Source organism: Entelurus aequoreus, linkage group LG05, assembly GCF_033978785.1.
Source record: "Entelurus aequoreus isolate RoL-2023_Sb linkage group LG05, RoL_Eaeq_v1.1, whole genome shotgun sequence".
NCBI lineage: Eukaryota > Metazoa > Chordata > Actinopteri > Syngnathiformes > Syngnathidae > Entelurus > Entelurus aequoreus.
The window spans coordinates 83,617,118-83,638,651 of NC_084735.1; the positions used below are offsets into that span (position 1 = coordinate 83,617,118).

General features: G+C 34.5%; 1 protein-coding gene across 1 annotated transcript; it reads right to left on the minus strand.

The window, feature by feature from the left end:
- Window positions 1–2,090: 2,090 nt before the first annotated feature.
- Window positions 2,091–21,522, minus strand: LOC133651125 (G protein-activated inward rectifier potassium channel 2-like). Its single transcript, XM_062049083.1, has 3 exons — window positions 20,620–21,522; window positions 7,303–8,190; window positions 2,091–4,340 (listed from the first exon to the last, which is right to left on the minus strand). The coding sequence occupies exons 2-3, from the start codon at window positions 8,165–8,167 to the stop codon at window positions 4,006–4,008; spliced, it is 1,200 nt and encodes a 399-aa protein (XP_061905067.1). The 5' UTR covers window positions 8,168–8,190; window positions 20,620–21,522; the 3' UTR covers window positions 2,091–4,005.
- Window positions 21,523–21,534: the final 12 nt, after the last annotated feature.

Genomic DNA, 21,534 nt, shown 5'->3' on the forward strand with positions numbered 1-21,534 from the left:
CACACATGTACTTAGTGTGCACACATGTACTTTAGTGTGCACACATGTACTTAGTGTGCACACTAAGTACATGTGTGCACACATGTACATAGTGTACACACATGTACTTAGTGTGCACACATGTATTTTAGTGTGCACACATGTACTCAGTGTGCACACATGTACTCAGTGTACACACATGTACTTAGTGTGCACACATGTACTTAGTGTGCACACATGTATTTTAGTGTGCACACATGTACTCAGTGTACACACATGTACTTAGTGTGCACACATGTACTTAGTGTACACACATGTATTTAGTGTGCACACATGTACTTAGTGTACACACATGTACTTAGTGTGCACACATGTACTTAGTGTGCACACATGTACTTAGTGTGCACACATGTACTTTAGTGTGCACACATGTACTTAGTGTGCACACTAAGTACATGTGTGCACACATGTACATGTGTGCACACTAAAATACATGTGTGCACACATGTACTTAGTGTACACACATGTATTTAGTGTGCACACATGTACTTAGTGTACACACATGTACTTAGTGTGCACACATGTACTTAGTGTGCACACATGTACTTAGTGTGCACACATGTACTTTAGTGTGCACACATGTACTTAGTGTGCACACTAAGTACATGTGTGCACACATGTACATAGTGTACACACATGTACTTAGTGTGCACACATGTATTTTAGTGTGCACACATGTACTTAGTGTGCACACATGTATTTTAGTGTGCACACATGTACTCAGTGTACACACATGTACTTAGTGTGCACACATGTACTTAGTGTGCACACATGTACTCCAAGTGTACTTTGGACTACACGTGTACTTGTATCGCAGAAAAGAAGAATATTGCCCAATAAGAAGTCTTCACACATGTTTGACTCTTCATTTATTAATATATATTTATATATATATATGTGTGTGTGTGTGTGTGTGTGTGTGTGTGTGTGTGTGTGTGTGTGTGTGTGTGTGTGTGTGTGTGATACTTTTGCTGACACGTGACTTAGTGTGTGATTTCCTCCTCCTTGTGCACGATGGTGAGAGAGAGAAAAAAGCCATTTTAAAGGGCAGTCATGTGACAAAAGTCATTGCTGACCTTCTGGAACATTCCACAAACCACTTTGCGTCCTTCTGGTCGGCGCACACAGCAGAAATAAAGAAATACATCAATGATACTTCTGGTGGGCGCACACAGCAGAATTAAAGAAATACATCAATGATACGCTTCATTTCATCTTTGTACATGCTTCTCACACGGGACACTTCATTAGGTACACCACAAGAGCTGCAGCACAATATTTACTCAAGTAATTGTAATAGATTACTGCATTCTTCTCATACCATACAACATTGTAGTTGTACTATATTTTCTCTTGTAGTTATACTATTATGTACTATTGTAGTTATACTATATTTACTATTGTAGTTATACTATATTTACTATTGTAGTTATACCATTATGTACTATTGTAGTTATACTATTATGTACTTTTGTAGTTATACTATATTTACTATTGTAGTTATACTATATTTACTCTTGTAGTTATACTATTATGTACTATTGTAGTTATACTATATTTACTATTGTAGTTATACTATTATGTACTATTGTAGTTATACTATATTTACTATTGTAGTTATATTTACTATTGTAGTTATACTATATTTACTCTTGTAGTTATACTATTATGTACTATTGTAGTTATACTATATTTACTATTGTAGTTATACTATTATGTACTATTGTAGTTATACTATATTTACGCTTGTAGTTATATTTACTATTGTAGTTATACTATATTTACTCTTGTAGTTATACTATTATGTACTATTGTAGTTATACTATATTTACTATTGTAGTTATACTATATTTACTATTGTAGTTATACCATTATGTACTATTGTAGTTATACTATTATGTACTTTTGTAGTTATACTATATTTACTATTGTAGTTATACTATATTTACTCTTGTAGTTATACTATTATGTACTATTGTAGTTATACTATATTTACTATTGTAGTTATACTATTATGTACTATTGTAGTTATACTATATTTACTATTGTAGTTATATTTACTATTGTAGTTATACTATATTTACTCTTGTAGTTATACTATTATGTACTATTGTAGTTATACTATATTTACTATTGTAGTTATACTATTATGTACTATTGTAGTTATACTATATTTACGCTTGTAGTTATATTTACTATTGTAGTTATACTATATTTACTCTTGTAGTTATACTATTATGTACTATTGTAGTTATACTATATTTACTCTTGTAGTTATACCATTCACTATTTACTATATTTACTAATGTAGTTATACTAATATTTACTATTGTAGTTATACTATATTTACTCTTGTTATGCTATTGTAGTTATACTTACTATTGTAGTTATACTATTTAATATTGTAGTTATACTATTATTTACTATTGAAGTTATACTATATTTACAATAGTTATGCTATTGTAGCCATACTATATCTACTATTGTAGTTATATTTACTATTGCAGTTGTACTATATTTACTCTTGTAGTTACGCTATTTTAATTATACTATATTTACTATTGTAGTTATACTATATTTACTCTTGTCGTTATGCTATTGTAGTTATATTATACTTACTATTGCAGTTATACTACTTACTATTGTAGCTATACTATTATTTAATATTGTAGTTAAACCATTATTTACTATTGAAGTTATACTAAATATACTATTGTAGCTATATTTTCTATTGTAGTTATAGTCACTATTGTAGTTACACTATACTATTATTTAATATTGTAGTTAAACTATTATTTACTATTGAAGTTATACTAAATATACTATAGTTATATTTTCTATTGTAGTCATATTTACTATTGTAGTTACACTATTATTTACTCTTGTAGTTATGCTATTGTAATTATATTTACTATTGTAGTTATATTTACTATTGTATTTATACTTATATTTACTAATACTATATTTACTATTCTAGTTATACTATTTACTATTGTAGTTATACTAGATTTACAATCGTAGTTTTATTTTTACTATTGTAGTTGTACTATGTTTACTATTGTGTTTATACTATATTTACTATTGTATTTGTAATATATTTAAAATTGTTTATATTTACTATTGTAGTTATACGATATGTATTATTGTAGTTACACTATATTTACTATTGTATTTATATTAAAAGAACCATTGTAGTTTTACTATTGTGGTCATACTATATATACTATTGTATTTATTTTACAATACTACTGTATTTGTATAAGGATTTTCTGTCACGCCTCACCGAAGTTAACATTTTTATCTGTATATGTCAGGTATTTACCAACACTAAAAGTATTATTACGACTTTGCCCTTTCCACCGACACCCCAGGGGGGCCCCGCTCCAGGGGGGAGGGGGGGGGCCCCGCCCCAGGGGCCCACTATTTAAGTAGCACTGCATTAAAGGGAACAAATAGTATTGTGTATTTACGTTGGTCAAAGATCATGTACATGTACTACGTAGCGCAGTGATTCTCGCAAGCTCCATCTAGTGGTAGGCCAAAGAACCGCTGATTAAAGTAGCCTTTTATTTTCCCATATTCAAACCCAGTGTTACTGTTCAAACTGTGTGTTACGTTACAGGGGCCAAAATCTGAAATGTACATGTTAAATAAAACCACTTCCTTGTGTTTGATGAATACTTAGGCCTACTACGCTACTGTATTTTAACGTGGGTACAAGTGTTTTCTGAGGTGGTACTCGGTGAAAAAGTACTTGTTTTAGTCCAAGTATGGATGCAGCTCTCCTATTGGCTGGCACAGGTGTCCCTAATGAGGTGTCCTGCAGGTGTGTAAAGGAAAGAGTGATGTATTGTACAATAAATGAAGTATTATTTACAGTAGTCAGAGAGGAGTAGTATCAAATATTCACTCAAGCAAGTTATGTACAAAAATACTTGAAATCTACTAGAAAAAATACTCCTACTTCTACACTTTGGACTCCGTCTCCGCGTTGGAGACGTCTCCGTTCCTCTCAGTCTGCGGGACCTTCTTGCTCTGTGGCTCCGCCTCCTTGTCGGCCTCGGCCAGATCCTGCTGACTGGGCTTGCCGGCCAGCGAGCAGGCGAGGGGCGGGCGGGCACGCTCGTACATGTCCGCCAGCTCCCTGGCGCTGCATGCGGGTGTGTTGGTCTGGTAGATGTCGTGGAAGCTGTTGTAGTCCACCTCGTAGAAGCCGTCCTCCAGCGTGAGGACGGGCGTGAAGCGATAACCCCACTTGATCTCACTGCTCACGTACGAACTCCTGGCCTGACACGTCATGCCTGCACACACACACACACACACCGCTCACTACCTTGTGCTGCTCTTACACTCTTACTCTTATCATCATTACTATTATTATTATTATCACTATTATTATTATTATCATCACTAATACTACTATTATCACTATTACTACTATAAATTATTATTATTATCACTATTATTACTACTATTATCATTACTATTATCAATATTATTATTACTATTACTACTACTATCATTACTATTATCAATATTATTATTACTATTACTATCATTATTTTTATTACTATTATTATCAAAATTATTTTTACTATTATTATTGGTATTACTATTATCATCATTATTGGTATTACTATTATTACTATTATTATCATTACTATCACTATTGCTACTATTATCACTATTATTAATACTATTATCATTATGATTTCTATTATTATCAATATTATTATTACTATAGTTATTATCAATATTATTATTACTAATATTATTACTATTATTATCATTATTATTACTATTATCATTACTATTATTACTATTATTATTACTATTATCATTATTATTATTACTATTATCAATATTATTAGTACTATTACTATCATTATTTGTATCACTATTATTAATATTATTATTATTGGTATTGCTATTATCATCATTCTTGGTATTACTATTATTATTATTATTATTACTATTATTATCAATATTGCTACTATCATCACTATTATTCCTATTATTATTACTATTATCAATATTATTTATATTATTATCAATATTATTATTACTATAGTTATCATTATTATTATTATTATTATCATCAATATTAGTATTACTATTATTATCATTATTATTACTATTATTATCACTATTATTACTATTATTATCAATAATATTATTACTATTATCATCAATATTATTATTACTATGATTATAATTATTGGTATTACTATTATTAATACTATCATTATTATTACTGTTATTATCATTATTATTACTATTATTATCATCATTATTATTACTATTATTATCATCATTATTATTACTATTATTATTACCATGACTTTAGTACAGTGTCTCCATGTCTTCTTCCAAAATCTGCTTGTGTGTCTAATCCTGCTGGTCTCTTCCTGTCCACCTGTCTGTCTCTGTCTCTGTCCCACTATGTCTCTGTCCCACTATGTCTCTGTCCCACTATGTGTCTGTCCCACTATGTCTCTGTCCCACTATGTGTCTGTCTCTGTCCACTATGTGTCTGTCTCTGTCCACTATGTGTCTGTCCCACTATGTCTCTGTCCCACTATGTGTCTGTCCCACTATGTGTCTGTCTCTGTCCCACTATGTGTCTGTCCCACTATGTCTCTGTCCCACTATGTCTCTGTCCCACTATGTCTCTGTCCCACTATGTGTCTGTCTCTGTCCCACTATGTGTCTGTCCCACTATGTGTCTGTCCCACTATGTCTCTGTCCCACTATGTCTCTGTCCCACTATGTGTCTGTCTCTGTCCACTATGTGTCTGTCTCTGTCCACTATGTGTCTGTCTCTGTCCACTATGTGTCTGTCTCTGTCCCACTATGTGTCTGTCCCACTATGTGTCTGTCTCTGTCCCACTATGTGTCTGTCCCACTATGTCTCTGTCCCACTATGTGTCTGTCCCACTATGTCTCTGTCCCACTATGTCTCTGTCCCACTATGTGTCTGTCTCTGTCCACTATGTGTCTGTCTCTGTCCACTATGTCTCTGTCTCTGTCCCACTATGTCTCTGTCCCACTATGTGTCTGTCTCTGTCCCACTATGTGTCTGTCCCACTATGTCTCTGTCCCACTATGTGTCTGTCTCTGTCCCACTATGTGCCTGTCTCTGTCCACTATGTGTCTGTCTCTGTCCCACTATGTGTCTGTCCCACTATGTCTCTGTCCCACTATGTCTCTGTCCCACTATGTGTCTGTCTCTGTCCACTATGTGTCTGTCTCTGTCCCACTATGTGTCTGTCCCACTATGTCTCTGTCCCACTATGTGTCTGTCTCTGTCCACTATGTGTCTGTCTCTGTCCCACTATGTGTCTGTCCCACTATGTCTCTGTCCCACTATGTGTCTGTCTCTGTCCACTATGTGTCTGTCTCTGTCCCACTATGTGTCTGTCCCACTATGTCTCTGTCCACTATGTGTCTGTCTCTGTCCCACTATGTGTCTGTCCCACTATGTCTCTGTCCCACTATGTGTCTGTCTCTGTCCACTATGTGTCTGTCTCTGTCCCACTATGTGTCTGTCTCTGTCCCACTATGTGTCTGTCCCACTATGTCTCTGTCCCACTATGTGTCTGTCTCTGTCCACTATGTGTCTGTCTCTGTCCCACTATGTGTCTGTCTCTGTCCCACTATGTGTCTGTCTCTGTCCCACTATGTGTCTGTCTCTGTCCACTATGTGTCTGTCTCTGTCCCACTATGTGTCTGTCCCACTATGTGTCTGTCCCACTATGTCTCTGTCCCACTATGTGTCTGTCTCTGTCCACTATGTGTCTGTCTCTGTCCCACTATGTGTCTGTCCCACTATGTGTCTGTCTCTGTCCACTATGTGTCTGTCTCTGTCCCACTATGTGTCTGTCTCTGTCCCACTATGTGTCTGTCTCTGTCCCACTATGTGTCTGTCTCTGTCCCACTATGTGTCTGTCTTTGTCTTTTGTCCACCTGCTGTCCTTTATTGAGACTTTCTGTCACTCTGATGTCCCTTATTGAGTCTTTTTTGTCACTCTTCTGTCCCTAATTGAGTCTTGTGTCCCTCTGCTGTCCCTTATTGAGTCTTTTTGTCCATCTTATCCGTCTGTCCATCTGCCGTCCTTCCCATCGTTCAGTCTCCATAGCTTGTAGTCATGTTGCCATGTTATGTCGGGACAAGTTAGCGTCCATGAATCTCCTCTGCACTATTGCTGGACATGTTTTGGAAGAAGAGGAAGAAGAAGAGGAAGAAGAAGAGGAAGTGCTCACCCGTGGCCTCCACCATGCCCTCCAGGATGACGACCACCTCCAGGTCCTCGTGGGCCAGGTGTGCGGGCGAGACGTCCCAGAAGGGACTGCTCTGGTCGATCTCGTGACAGATGATGAGCGGGGACACCAGGAAGAGGCGGTCGTCGCCCGTGTTGTAGCCCACGTTGATGTCCGTCTGGTTCAGGGGGATGAACTCGCCCTCCTTGGTCTGCTTGGACTTGATGAGCTTGGCCCGGATGGACGCTTCCACGATGTGCGAGTTCCTGAGGTCGCCCACCCGGAACATGAGGCACAGGCGGCCGTCCCTCATGGAGACCACGGCGTGGGTGGAGAACACCAGCGTCTCGGCGCGCTTATTGGGCTGCGAGATCTTGACGAACATGCAGCCCACCATGAAGGCGTTGACGATGGAGCCCAGCACCGACTGCACCAGCAGCAGCACGATGCCCTCGGGACACTTGTCCGTGATCACCCGGTACCCGTACCCGATGGTGGTCTCCGTCTCGATGGAGAAGAGGAAGGCCGAGACGAAACTATTGAGGTTGTTGACGCACGGAGTCCAGAGGTTGTCGGCCAGGTGGTCCAGGTCTCCCCGCAGGTAGGCGATGAGCCACCACATGAAGCCGAAGAAGAGCCAGGTGACGGTGTAGACCAGGACGAAGACAAACAGGTTGAACCTCCACTTCAGGTCCACCAGCGTGGTGAAGATGTCCGTCAGGTAGCGGTAAGTCTCGCGCACGTTGCCGTGGTGCACGTTGCACTTGCCGTCTTTCCGCACGTAGCGCTGGACCCTCCTGGTCCGCTCCATGGTCACCAGCTGCTTGGGGACCTTGTTGATGGCCGAGCTCTCCACATCCTGCTCCATCCAGCTTGTGGGGGGATTCAGGCCTAAACCGGGACCAGGGACAGCGTTAGTGGACCTGAGACTTCAGGTGATCCAGTTACATAGAGGATCTTTGACTGGTGCACACATACACTTGTTATATAGAGGATCTTTGACTGGTGCAAACATACCTTGTCATATAGAGGATCTTTGACTAGTGCAAACATACCTTGTCATATAGAGGATCTTTGACTAGTGCAAACATACGCTTGTCATATAGAGGATCTTTGACTGGTGCAAACATACACTTGTTATATAGAGGATCTTTGACTGCTGCAAACATACACTTGTTATATAGAGGATCTTTGACTGGTGCAAACATACCTTGTCATATAGAGGATCTTTGACTAGTGCAAACATACCTTGTCATATAGAGGATCTTTGACTAGTGCAAACATACGCTTGTCATATAGAGGATCTTTGACTGGTGCAAACATACGCTTGTTATATAGAGGATCGTTGACTAGTGCAAACATACACTCGTTACATAGAGGATCTTTGACTAGTGCAAACATATGATTGTCATATAGAGGATCTTTGTCTAGTGCAAACATACCTTGTCATATAGAGGATCTTTGACTAGTGCAAACATACACTTGTCATATAGAGGATCTTTGACTAGTGCAAACATACACTTGTTATATAGAGGATCTTTGACTAGTGCAAACATACACTTGTTATATAGAGGATCTTTGACTAGTGCAAACATACACTTGTCATATAGAGGATCTTTGACTAGTGCAAACATACACTTGTCATATAGAGGATCTTTGACTAGTGCAAACATACACTTGTCATATAGAGGATCTTTGACTAGTGCAAACATACACTTGTTATATAGAGGATCTTTGACTGCTGCAAACATACGCTTGTTATATAGAGGATCTTTGACTAGTGCAAACATACACTTGTCATATAGAGGATCTTTGACTAGTGCAAACATACGCTTGTCATATAGAGGATCTTTGACTAGTGCAAACATACGCTTGTCATATAGAGGATCTTTGACTAGTGCAAACATATGATTGTCATATAGAGGATCTTTGACTACTGCACACATATGATTGCCATATAGAGGATCTTTGTCTAGTGCAAACATAAGCTTGTTATATAGAGGATATTTGACTAGTGAAAACATATGATTGTCTTATAGAGGATCTTTGACTATTGCACACATATGATTGTCATAAAGAGGATCTTTGACTAGTGCAAACATAAGCTCGCCATATAGAGGATCTTTGACTAGTGCAAACATATACACTCGTTATACAGAGGATCTTTGACTAGTGCAAACATATGATTGTCATATAGAGGATCTTTGTCTAGTGAAAACATATGATTTTCATATAGAAGATCTTTGATTAGTGCAAACATATGCCCATCATATGAAATATATTGTACTGCAAACATACGCTCGTTATATAGAGGATCTTTGACTAGTGAAAACATACCTTGTCATATAGAGGATCTTTGACTAGTGCAAACATACACTCGTTATATAGAGAATCTTTGACTAGTGAAATCATATGATTTTCATATAGAGGATCTTTGATTAGTGCAAACATATGCCCATCATATAAAATATATTTGACTACTGCAAACATATGCTCGTTATATAGAGGATCTTTGACTAGTGCTAACATACCTTGTCATATAGAGGATCTTTGACTAGTGCTAACATACCTTGTCATATAGAGGATCTTTGACTAGTGCTAACATACCTTGTCATATAGAGGATCTTTGACTAGTGCTAACATACCTTGTCATATAGAGGATCTTTGACTAGTGCTAACATACCTTGTCATATAGAGGATCTTTGAGTAGTGCAAACATACACTCATTATATAGAGGATCTTTGTCTAGTGCAAACATAAGCTCACCATATAGAGGATCTTTGAGTAGTGCAAACATACACTCGTTTTATAGAGGATCTTTGACTAGTGCAAACATATGCCCATCATATAAAATATATTTGACTAGTGCAAACATACGCTCCTTATATAGAGGATCTTTGACTAGTGCAAACATACACTCGTTTTATAGAGGATCCTTGACTAGTGCAAACATATGCCCATCATATAAAATATATTTGACTACTGCAAACATACGCTCGTTATATAGAGGATCTTTGACTACTGCAAACATACCTTGTCATATAGAGAATCCTTGACTAGTGCAAACATACCTTGTCATATAGAGGATCTTTGACTAGTGCAAACATACGGTCATTATAGAGGATCTTTGACTCGTGCAAACAAATGATTGTCATACAGAGGATCTTTGACTAGTGCAAACAAATGATTGTCATATAGAGGATCTTTGACTAGTGCAAACAAATGATTGTCATATAGAGGATCTTTGACTAGTGCAAACATATGATTGTCATATAGAGGATCTTTGACTAGTGCAAACATACGCTCGTGAAATATAGAGGATCTCTGACTAGAGCAAACATACGTTTGTCAAATATAGAGGATCTTTGACTAGTGCAAACATACGCTTGTGAAAAAGAGGATCTTTGACTAGTGCAAACATACGCTCATTATAGAGGATCTTTGACTAGTGCAAACATACGCTCATTATAGAGTATCTTTGAATAGAGCAAACATACGCTTGTGAAACAGAGGATCTTTGACTAGTGCAAACATACGCTTGTGAAACAGAGGATCTTTGACTAGTGCAAACATACGCTCATTATAGAGGATCTTTGACTAGTGCAAACATACGCTCATTATAGAGGATCTTTGACTAGAGCAAACATACGCTTGTTATAGAGGATCTTTGACTAGAGCAAACATACACTCGTTATATAGAGGATCTTTGACTAGTGCAAACATACGCTCATTATAGAGGATCTTTGACTAGAGCAAACATACGCTTGTTATAGAGGATCTTTGACTAGAGCAAACATACACTCGTTATATAGAGGATCTTTGACTAGTGCAAACATACGCTCATTATAGAGGATCTTTGACTAGAGCAAACATAAGATATTCTGAATAACAAACACTGGTCTCTGACGTAAATGTTTTAATTATGACTTAATTGTGATTGGTTGGATGATTTATTATATAATTTATTTATATAATGACAAGAGTTTTGCATTAACATTATACAAAGAGGTGTTTCTCTTTACTGCCCCCATGTGGCCACTATTAGCTAAGCAGGCTGAAGGTTGCGATTGCGTCCATTTTCCTCTGATATTCTCTAAGTTTTGGAGCTCCGTTGGGGGTAAAAAGAAAAAAAATCCCTCAATTCGACCGTGGTGTGACTTTTTAGTGCCATTTCCGCCGCCATCAGCGGATTCACCAGTGGAACAAATTGCTGCGTGGAAGCCGTTCTGCACTCCTCGTACTTCCAGGGGAATATTGTGCTGGTATCCATGGCAACAGAGTCCATCAAGTGCCGGCAACATGGACACAGGATGAAGCGTCATTTACATCACTAACACTGCGAGTCCTGCCCCTGCGCTACAGTGGAGGACTTTAATCATCAACAAATGATCCAAATAGTTTATACTACTACTCCTTATATAGAGGATCTTTGACTAGTGCAAACCTACACTTGTTATATAGAGGATCTTTGACTAGTGCAAACATACACTTGTTATATAGAGGATCTTTGACTAGTGCAAACATACACTTGTTATATAGAGGATCTTTGACTAGTGCAAACCTACACTTGTTATATAGAGGATCTTTGACTAGTGCAAACATACACTTGTTATATAGAGGATCTTTGACTAGTGCAAACATACACTTGTTATATAGAGGATCTTTGACTAGTGCAAACCTACACTTGTTATATAGAGGATCTTTGACTAGTGCAAACATACACTTGTTATATAGAGGATCTTTGACTAGTGCAAACATACACTTGTTATATAGAGGATCTTTGACTAGTGCAAACATACACTTGTTATATAGAGGATCTTTGACTAGTGCAAACATACACTTGTTATATAGAGGATCTTTGACTAGTGCATACATATATATATATATATATATATATATATATATATATATATATATATATATATATATATATATATATATATATATATATATATATATATATATATATATATATAAGGGATGTCCGATAATGGCTTTTTGCCGATATCCGATATTGTCCAACTCTTTAAATACCGATACCGATATCAACCGATACCGATATCAACCGATACCAATATCAACCGATATATACAGTCGTGGAATTAACACATTATTATGTCTAATTTGGACAACCAGGTATGGTGAAGATAAGGTACTTTTTTTTTTAAATTATAAAATAAAATAAGATAAATAAATTAAAAACATTTTCTTGAATAAAAAAGAAAGTAAAACAATATAAAAACAGTTACATAGAAACTAGTAATGAATGAAAATGAGTAACATTAACTGTTAAAGGTTAGTACTATTAGTGGACCAGCAGCACGCACAATCATGTGTGCTTACGGACTGTATCCCTTGCAGACTGTATTGATATATATTGATATATAATGTAGGAACCAGAATATTATTTATGTTGATTTAATTTTAAAAAAACAACAACAAAAAAAACAATACCGATAATAAAAAAAAACGATACCGATAATTTCCGATATTACATTTTAACGCATTTATCGGCCGATTATATATATATATATATATATATATATATATATATATATATATATATATATATATATATATATATACATATATGTATACAAACATGTATACACATACACACAAATATATGTATATATACACACGCACACACACACACACACACACACACACACACACACACACACACACACACACACATATATGTGTGTATATATATATATTTTTTAATGTATATATATATAAATAATATACATACATTAAAAAAATATATATATACTGTATATGTGTGTATATATATATGTGTGTATATATACATGTGTATATATATATGTGTGTATACATCCATCCATCCATCCATTTTCTACCGCTTGTCCCGTTCGGGGTCGCGGGGGGTGCTGCAGCTAATCTCAGCTGCACATGGGCGGAAGGCGGGGTACACCCTGGACAAGTCGCCACCTCATCACAGGGCCAACACATATAAACAGACAACATTCACACTCACATTCACACACTAGAGCCCATTTAGTGTTGCCAATCAACCTATCCCCAGGTGCATGTCTTTGGAGGTGGGAGGGGCCTATCCCCATGTGCATGTCTTTGGAGGTGGGAGGGGCCTATCCCCATGTGCATGTCTTTGGAGGTGGGAGGGGCCTATCCCCATGTGCATGTCTTTGGAGGTGGGAGGGGCCTATCCCCATGTGCATGTCTTTGGAGGTGGGAGGGGCCTATCCCCAGGTGCATGTCTTTGGAGGTGGGAGGAAGCCGGAGTACCCGGAGGGAACCCACACAGTCACGGGGAGAACATGCAAACTCCACACAGAAAGATCCCGAGCCCAGGATTGAACCCAGGACCTTCCTATACATATATATTTATTTTTTTTTGTGTGTGTATATATACATATACACTATATTGCCAAAAGTATTTGGCCACCTGCCTTTACTCACATATGAACTTGAAGTGCCATCCCATGGAATTGTCCAAAATGTTTTGGTATCCTGGAGCATTCAAAGTTCCTTTCACTGGAACTAAGGGGCCAAGCCCAACTCCTGAAAAACAACCCCACACCATAATTCCTCTTCCACCAAATGTCCCACTCGGCACAATGCAGTCCGCAATGTAGCGTTCTCCTGGCAACCTCCAAACCCAGACTGCTCCATCAGATTGCCAGATGGAAAAGCGTGATTCATCAGTCCAGAGAAGGCGTCTCCACTGCTCTAGAGTCCAGAGGCGACGTGCTTTACACCACTGCATCCCATGCTTTGCATTGGACTTGGTGATGTATGGCTTAGATGCAGCTGCTCGGCCATGGAAACCCATTCCATGAAGCTCTCTGCGTACTGCACGTGGGCTAATTGGAAGGTTACATGAATTTTGGAGCTCTGTAGCAACTGACTGTGCAGAAAGTCTCTTTGCACTACCTGTCAGTTTACGTGGCCTACCACTTGGTGGCTGACTTGCTGTTGTTCCCAAACTCCTCACTTTTCTTGTAATGAAGTGGACTTTGGAATATTTAGGAGCGTGGAAATTTCACGACTGGATTTGTTGCACAGGTGGCATCCTATGACAGTTCCACGCTGGAAATCACTGAGCGGCCCATTCTTTCACTAATGTTTGTAGAAACAGTCTCCATGCCTAAGTGCTTGATTTTATACACCAAGCCAAGTGATTAGGACACCTGATTCTCATCATTTGGATGGGTGGCCAAATACTTTTGGCCAAAAAAAAATAAAAAATATATATATACACATACATACATACACACACACGCACACTCATACATACATATATATACATATTAGAGATGTCTGATAATATCGGCCTGCCGATATTATCGGCCGATATAGGCGTTAAAATATAATATCGGAAATTATCGGTATCGGTTTTTTTTATTATCGGTATCGGTATCGTTTTTTTTTTTTTTTTTTTAATTAAATCAACCTAAAAAACACAAGATACACTTACAATTAGTGCACCAACCCAAATAACCTCCCTCCCCCATTTACACTCATTCACACAAAAGGGTTGTTTCTTTCTGTTATTAATATTCTGCTTCCTACATTATATATCAATATATATCAATACAGTCTGCAAGGGATACAGTCCGTAAGCACACATGATTGTGCGTGCGGCTGGTCCACTAATAGTACTAACCTTTAACAGTTAATTTTACTAATTGTCATTTATTACTAGTTTCTATGTAACTGTTTTTATATTGTTGTACTTTCTTTTTTATTCAAGAAAATGTTTTTAATTTATTTATCTTATTTTACAATTTTTTTAAAAAAGTACCTTATCTTCACCATACCTGGTTGTCCAAATTAGGCATAATAATGTGTTAATTCCACGACTGCATATTTCGGTTTGTATCGGTATCTGTATCGGTAATTAAACAGTTGGACAATATCGGAATATCGGATATCGGCAAAAAGCCATTATCGGACATCCCTAATACATATATATACATACATATATGTATGTATATATATGTATGTGTGTATATATATTAGGGCTGCAACTAACGATTAATTTGATAATCGATTAATCTGTCGATTATTACTTCGATTAGTCGATTAATAATCGGATAAAAGAGACAAACTACATTTGTATCCTATCCAGTATTTTATTGAAAAAAAACAGCATACTGGCACCATACTTATTTTGATTATTGTTTCTCAGCTGTTTGTACATGTTGCAGTTTATAAATAAAGATTTATTAAAAAAAATAAAAAAATAATAATAATATTTTTTTAAATTAAAAAACAAAACAAAAACAAAACTCTGCGCATGCGCATAGCATAGATCCAACGTATCGATGACTAAATTAATCGGCAACTACTATAATAATCGATTTTAATCGATTAGTTGTTGCAGCCCTAATGTACACACACACATACATACATATATATGCACATACATACATATACCATATATATACACACGCACACAAAAACATATATCTATACACACACACGCACACACACACACACACACACACACACACACACACACACACACGCTATTGATTTTTGCAAAGACAATGGGTGTCTTTGTGCCGTGCCATAAAACCTCAGACAGACCTGCTAGTCGTGGTTGCTAGGTTACCGTTGTTTATTTAGCAAACAGAAAAGAGGATTGTTTAAGCAGGTGGAGCACAACGGCTGCTTGCCGCCATGCGATGGAGGCGTATTATTGTCATCATAAACAACAATTACTGTGTACTCCAGTGGAATTATTGGCAACAGAATGCAAATAAATGCAAATTTGTTGACAATAAAACTGATGTTTTAAAACAAAGGCATTTTGGGAAGCTTTCTATCTGCAGGCTTTTAATGTGAAATATTACTGCTTGTTTTTCAAGGCAATCATTCAAACAGAATAAATGAGAACGTATTAAATATATCAGAAAGTGTCGTGCTATGAATCAGTCTGCTGGATCACATTTCACACTTGTCAGCATTATTGATTATGGCGTTATTATTTGATTTACTTTAAGATATTATGAAGGAGGGTTGTCCTTCAAATTCTGCCTTTATGAAGATCATTATGCATATTTAATTGTCAATATTGTGATGACAGCTGTCTTCAATATTCTGGAGGGTCAAAGGTGTACTTTGTCATTGGTCCTAAATAAAATAAATAATAATCAAACAATTATTCCCAAACTATTCAGTTTATTGATCTTTTGGGGTTTACTGGCATGCAAAAATCATGTTTGCTAGTATCATATTTTATGTAAAGAAATAATCGATCTATACTCGTATCATATTTAATGTAAAAAATATCTACGTGTCATATTTTATGTAATAATAATCTATTTTTATTCGCATCATATTTTATGTTAAAAAAAAAATCAATGTTCCATATATAATGTAACACAATCAATGTTCCCTTGTATAATATTTCATGAAAAATAATGTTTAATTGCATATTTTATGTAAAAATAATAAATGTTACTTTTATCATGTAAAAATAATAAGTGTGACTAATATCATATTCAATGTAAAAAAAATAATGTTTACTTGTATCACATAAAGTAAAAAAATAATGTTTACTTGTATATTTTGTTTAAAAATATTGAATGTTACTTATATTTGATGTAAAAAAATAATCAATGTTACTTATATCATATTTAATGTAAACACAATCAATGTTTACTTGTATCATATTTTATGTAAAAAATATCAACGTTTCATATTTTATGTAATAAAAATCCATTTGTATTCGCATCATATTTTATGTAAAAAAAAAAAAAATCTATGTTCCATATATAATGTAACACAATGATCCCTTGTATCATATTTCATGAAAAATAATGTTTAATTGCATATTTTATGTAAAAATAATAAATGTTACTTTTATCATGTAAAAATAATAAGTGTTACTAATATCATATTTAATGTAAAAAAATAATGTTTACTTGTATCACATAAAGTAAAAAAATAATAAGTGTTACTAATATCATATTTAATGTAAAAAATAATGTTTACTTGTATGACATAAAGTAAAAAAATAATGTTTACTTGTATATTTTGTGTAAAAATATTGAATGTTACTTATATTTGATGTAAAAAATAATCAATGTTACTTATATCATATTTAATGTAAACACAATCAATGTTTACTCGTATCATATTTTATGTAAAAAATATCAACGTTTCATATTTTATGTAATAAAAATCCAATTGTATTCGCATCATATTTTATGTAAAAAAAAAAAAACTATGTTCCATATATAATGTAACACACAATGTTCCCTTGTATCATATTTCATGAAAAATAATGTTTAATTTGATATTTTATGTAAAAATAATAAATGTTACTTTTATCATGTAAAAATAATAAGTGTTATTAATATCATATTTAATGTAAAAAATAGTAAATGTTTACTTGTATCACATAAAGTAAAAATAATGTTTACTTGTATATTTTGTGTAAACATATTGAATGTTACTTATATTTGATGTAAAAATAATCAATGTTACTTATATCATATTTAATGTAAACAATGTTTACTCGTATCATATTTTATGTAAAAAAAATCAACGTCTCATATTTTATTTAAAAAGAAACATTTTTATTCGTATCACATTTTATATGTTTTATATATTTATATAATGTAACACAATCAATGTTCACTTGTATCATATATCATGAAAAATAATGTTCAATTGTATATTTTATGTAAAAAAATAGTTAATTGTATCATGTAAGAATAATAAGTGTTACTAATATCATATTTAATGTTAAAAAAATAATCAATGTTTACTTATATCATATAATGTTAAAATAATGGTTACTTGTATATTTGGTGTGAAAATAATACATGTTATTTATATTTAATGTTACTTTTATGATGCTGTATGTAAAATAATGTTACTTATGTCATATTTAATGTAAACATAATCAATGTTTACTTGTATCATATAAGGTAAAAAATAATGTTTAATTGTATATTTTATGTAAAAAGAATAAATGTTACTTTTTATCATATAAAAATGTTACTAATATCATATTTAATGTAAAAAAAAATCAATGTTTGCTTGTATCGTACAATGTAAAAATAATGTTTACTTGGTTAAAAATAAATGTTACTTATATTTAATGTAAAAATAACCAATGTTACTTATATGATGCTGTATTGAAATGTTTTTTACTTATATCATATTTAATGTAAAAAATAATCAATGTTTACTCGTGTCATGTAATGTAAAAATAATATTTACTTGTCTATTTTATGTAAAAATAATAAATGTTACTTATATTTAATGTAAAAAATAATCAATGTTACTTATATGATGCTGTATGTAAAATAATAAATGTTGCTTATATCATAATTATTGCTCAAAATAATCAATGTTACTTATATGATGTTGTGTGTAAAATAATAAATGTTGCTTATATCATATTTAATGTACAAAATAATCAATGTTACTTATATGATGCTGTATGTAAAAAATCTTTACTTATATCATATTTAATGTAAAAAATAATCAATGTTTACTCGTATTGTGTAATGTAAAAATAATATTTACTTGTCTATTTTATGTAAAAATAATAAATGTTACTTATATTTAATGTAAAAAATAATCAATGTTACTTATATGATGCTGTATGTAAAATAATAAATGTTGCTTGTATCATATTTAATGCACAAAATAATCAATGTTACTTATATGATGCTGTATGTAAAATAATGTTACTTATATCATATTTAATGTAAACAATCAATGTTACTTATATGATGCTGTGTGTAAAATAACAAATGTTGCTTGTATCATATTTAATGTACAAAATAATCAATGTTACTTATATGATGCTGTATGTAAAATAATGTTACTTATATCATATTTAATGTAAACAATCAATGTTACTTATATGATACTGTGTGTAAAATAATAAATGTTGCTTGCATCATATTTAATGTACAAAATAATCAATGTTACTTATATGATGCTGTATGTAAAATAATAAATGTTGCTTGTATCATATTTAATGCACAAAATAATCAATGTTACTTATATGATGCTGTATGTAAAATAATGTTACTTATACCATATTTAATGTAAACAATTAATGTTACTTATATGATGCTGTATGTCAAATAATTAATGTTGCTTGTATCATATTTAATGTACAAAATAATCAATGTTACTTATATGATGCTGTATGTGAAATAATGTTACTTATATCATATTAAATGTAAACGTAATCAATGCTATTTATATGATGCTGTATGTAAAATAATGTTACTTATATCATATTTAATGTAAACAATCAATGTTACTTATATGATGCTGTGTGTAAAATAATAAATGTTGCTTGCATCATTTTTAATGCACAAAATAATCAATGTTACTTATATGGTGCTGTATGTAAAATAATGTTACTTATATCATATTTAATGTAAACAATCAATGTTACTTATATGATGCTGTGTGTAAAATAATAAATGTTGCTTGTATCATATTTAATGCACAAAATAATCAATGTTACTTATATGATGCTGTATGTAAAATAATGTTACTTGTACCATATTTAATGTAAACAATTAATGTTACTTATATGATGCTGTATGTCAAATAATAAATGTTGCTTGTGTCATATTTAATGTACAAAATAATCAATGTTACTTATATGATGCTGTATGTAAAATAATTACTTATATCATATTAAATGTAAACGTAATCAATGCTACTTATATGATGCTGTATGTAAAATAATAAAATGTTACTTATACCATATTTATTGTAAACATAATCAATGTTTACTTGTGTCATACATTATGTCAAAAATAATCAGTGTGTCTTTCATGCGAAAATGAATTCTTGTTTCTCGCTCACACCCTTGCCTTGTAGGGTCAAAATATTAGGAACAGCTGCGTGGGCTGCGTGGTGTTGAAACGAGGAAAGACGTGCAAATGATGAACGAGCGTGATTATGATTTTTTTATCTTCACGTCACCTCCATTGCAAGGGCAGGGTGTACCTAATCAAATGTCCAGCGAGTTTTTTTTTTTTTTTTTAATTGTATATCGCAAACAATCGCACATTAAAAACATATTTGGAGTTACAAGCGGGCGGTTGTCATGGCGACAAGAGGCAGGCGAACACATCCAATAATAGTCCTATAGTTATTAATAAAGCTCGTACAATGTTGCGCCACACAAGGAGGCCGCAGCACTTTCCCCCTTATATCTTCCTCTCGTGACGTCACGGCGTGAATATGACCATTTATGATGATTACGTCATATCGGGGAGCGGTAACATGACGGCTGCCAAGAGACGCGGACCGGGCCTATAATGATGGCGGCAAAGTGCTCACCTGCAGCGAGTGAAGGTCTTGCATCGTCTCCGTCTCGTCGCGTCAATGATGGCACATCTTTAGCGTCGATCACGGCAGGAGTGAGGTGGAAAAGTCGCCGTTTTCCTCCTCCTCCATCTTTCCTCTTCCTCCTCAAGGGCTTGATGGACCTCCCACATCTTCCTCTTCCTCGTCATCATCGTCCTCCCTGATGGGAGAGAAAGCACGTCCAGATACTCCTAAATGTACACGGTATTGCAGTACTTGCATGTACACTTGTCATTTTCACACATGATAAACTTGATCTAAATGTGCATAATACACATACATACTCCCAATGTGTGTTATGGCAACTTTATTTCCATTTTGTACAAAGTTTCCACGCCAAACACACAGGAGTGAGTTTCCACGCACATAAAACATATACTGTATATCCACACTACATGTATGCTAATAATATATATATTGAAATGACACTTCATAAATATTAGGAAATAAATCAACAAACCTGCTTGGGGTGTGTGGAATATTCCACTTTTGTTCAGAGGGGTCGTGGATACTTCCATTATTTGTGTCTACTAGTATTCATGTTAGGGCTGCAGCCGGGCTCAATCCAACCAACGGGCTTCATGCCCTACCCAGTAGAGGTAGTAAGCGCACAGGAGCACGTGTGGACTTGCTACTCCCGCCCAGTAGAAAGTAGTAAGCGCATAAGGACACGTGTGTACGTACTACACTCACCCAGTAGAGGTAATAAGCACACATGAACACATTTGTACTTACTACACTCACCCAGTAGAGGTAATAAGCACACAGGAACACATGTGTACTTACTACGCTCATCCAGCAAAAGTAATAAGCACACAAGAACACAAGTGTACTTACTACACTCACCTAGTAGTAGTAATAAGCACACAAGTACACGTGTGTACTTAC

Bases quoted from the DNA above. Each gene is read 5' to 3' on its own strand.
- LOC133651125 (XM_062049083.1), bottom strand. From the start codon at position 8,167: ATGGAGCAGGATGTGGAGAGCTCGGCCATCAACAAGGTCCCCAAGCAG. The intron at 4,341-7,302 runs GTGAGCACTTCC...GTGTGTGTGCAG, and splicing joins GGGCATGGTGGAGGCCACGG to GCATGACGTGTCAGGCCAGG.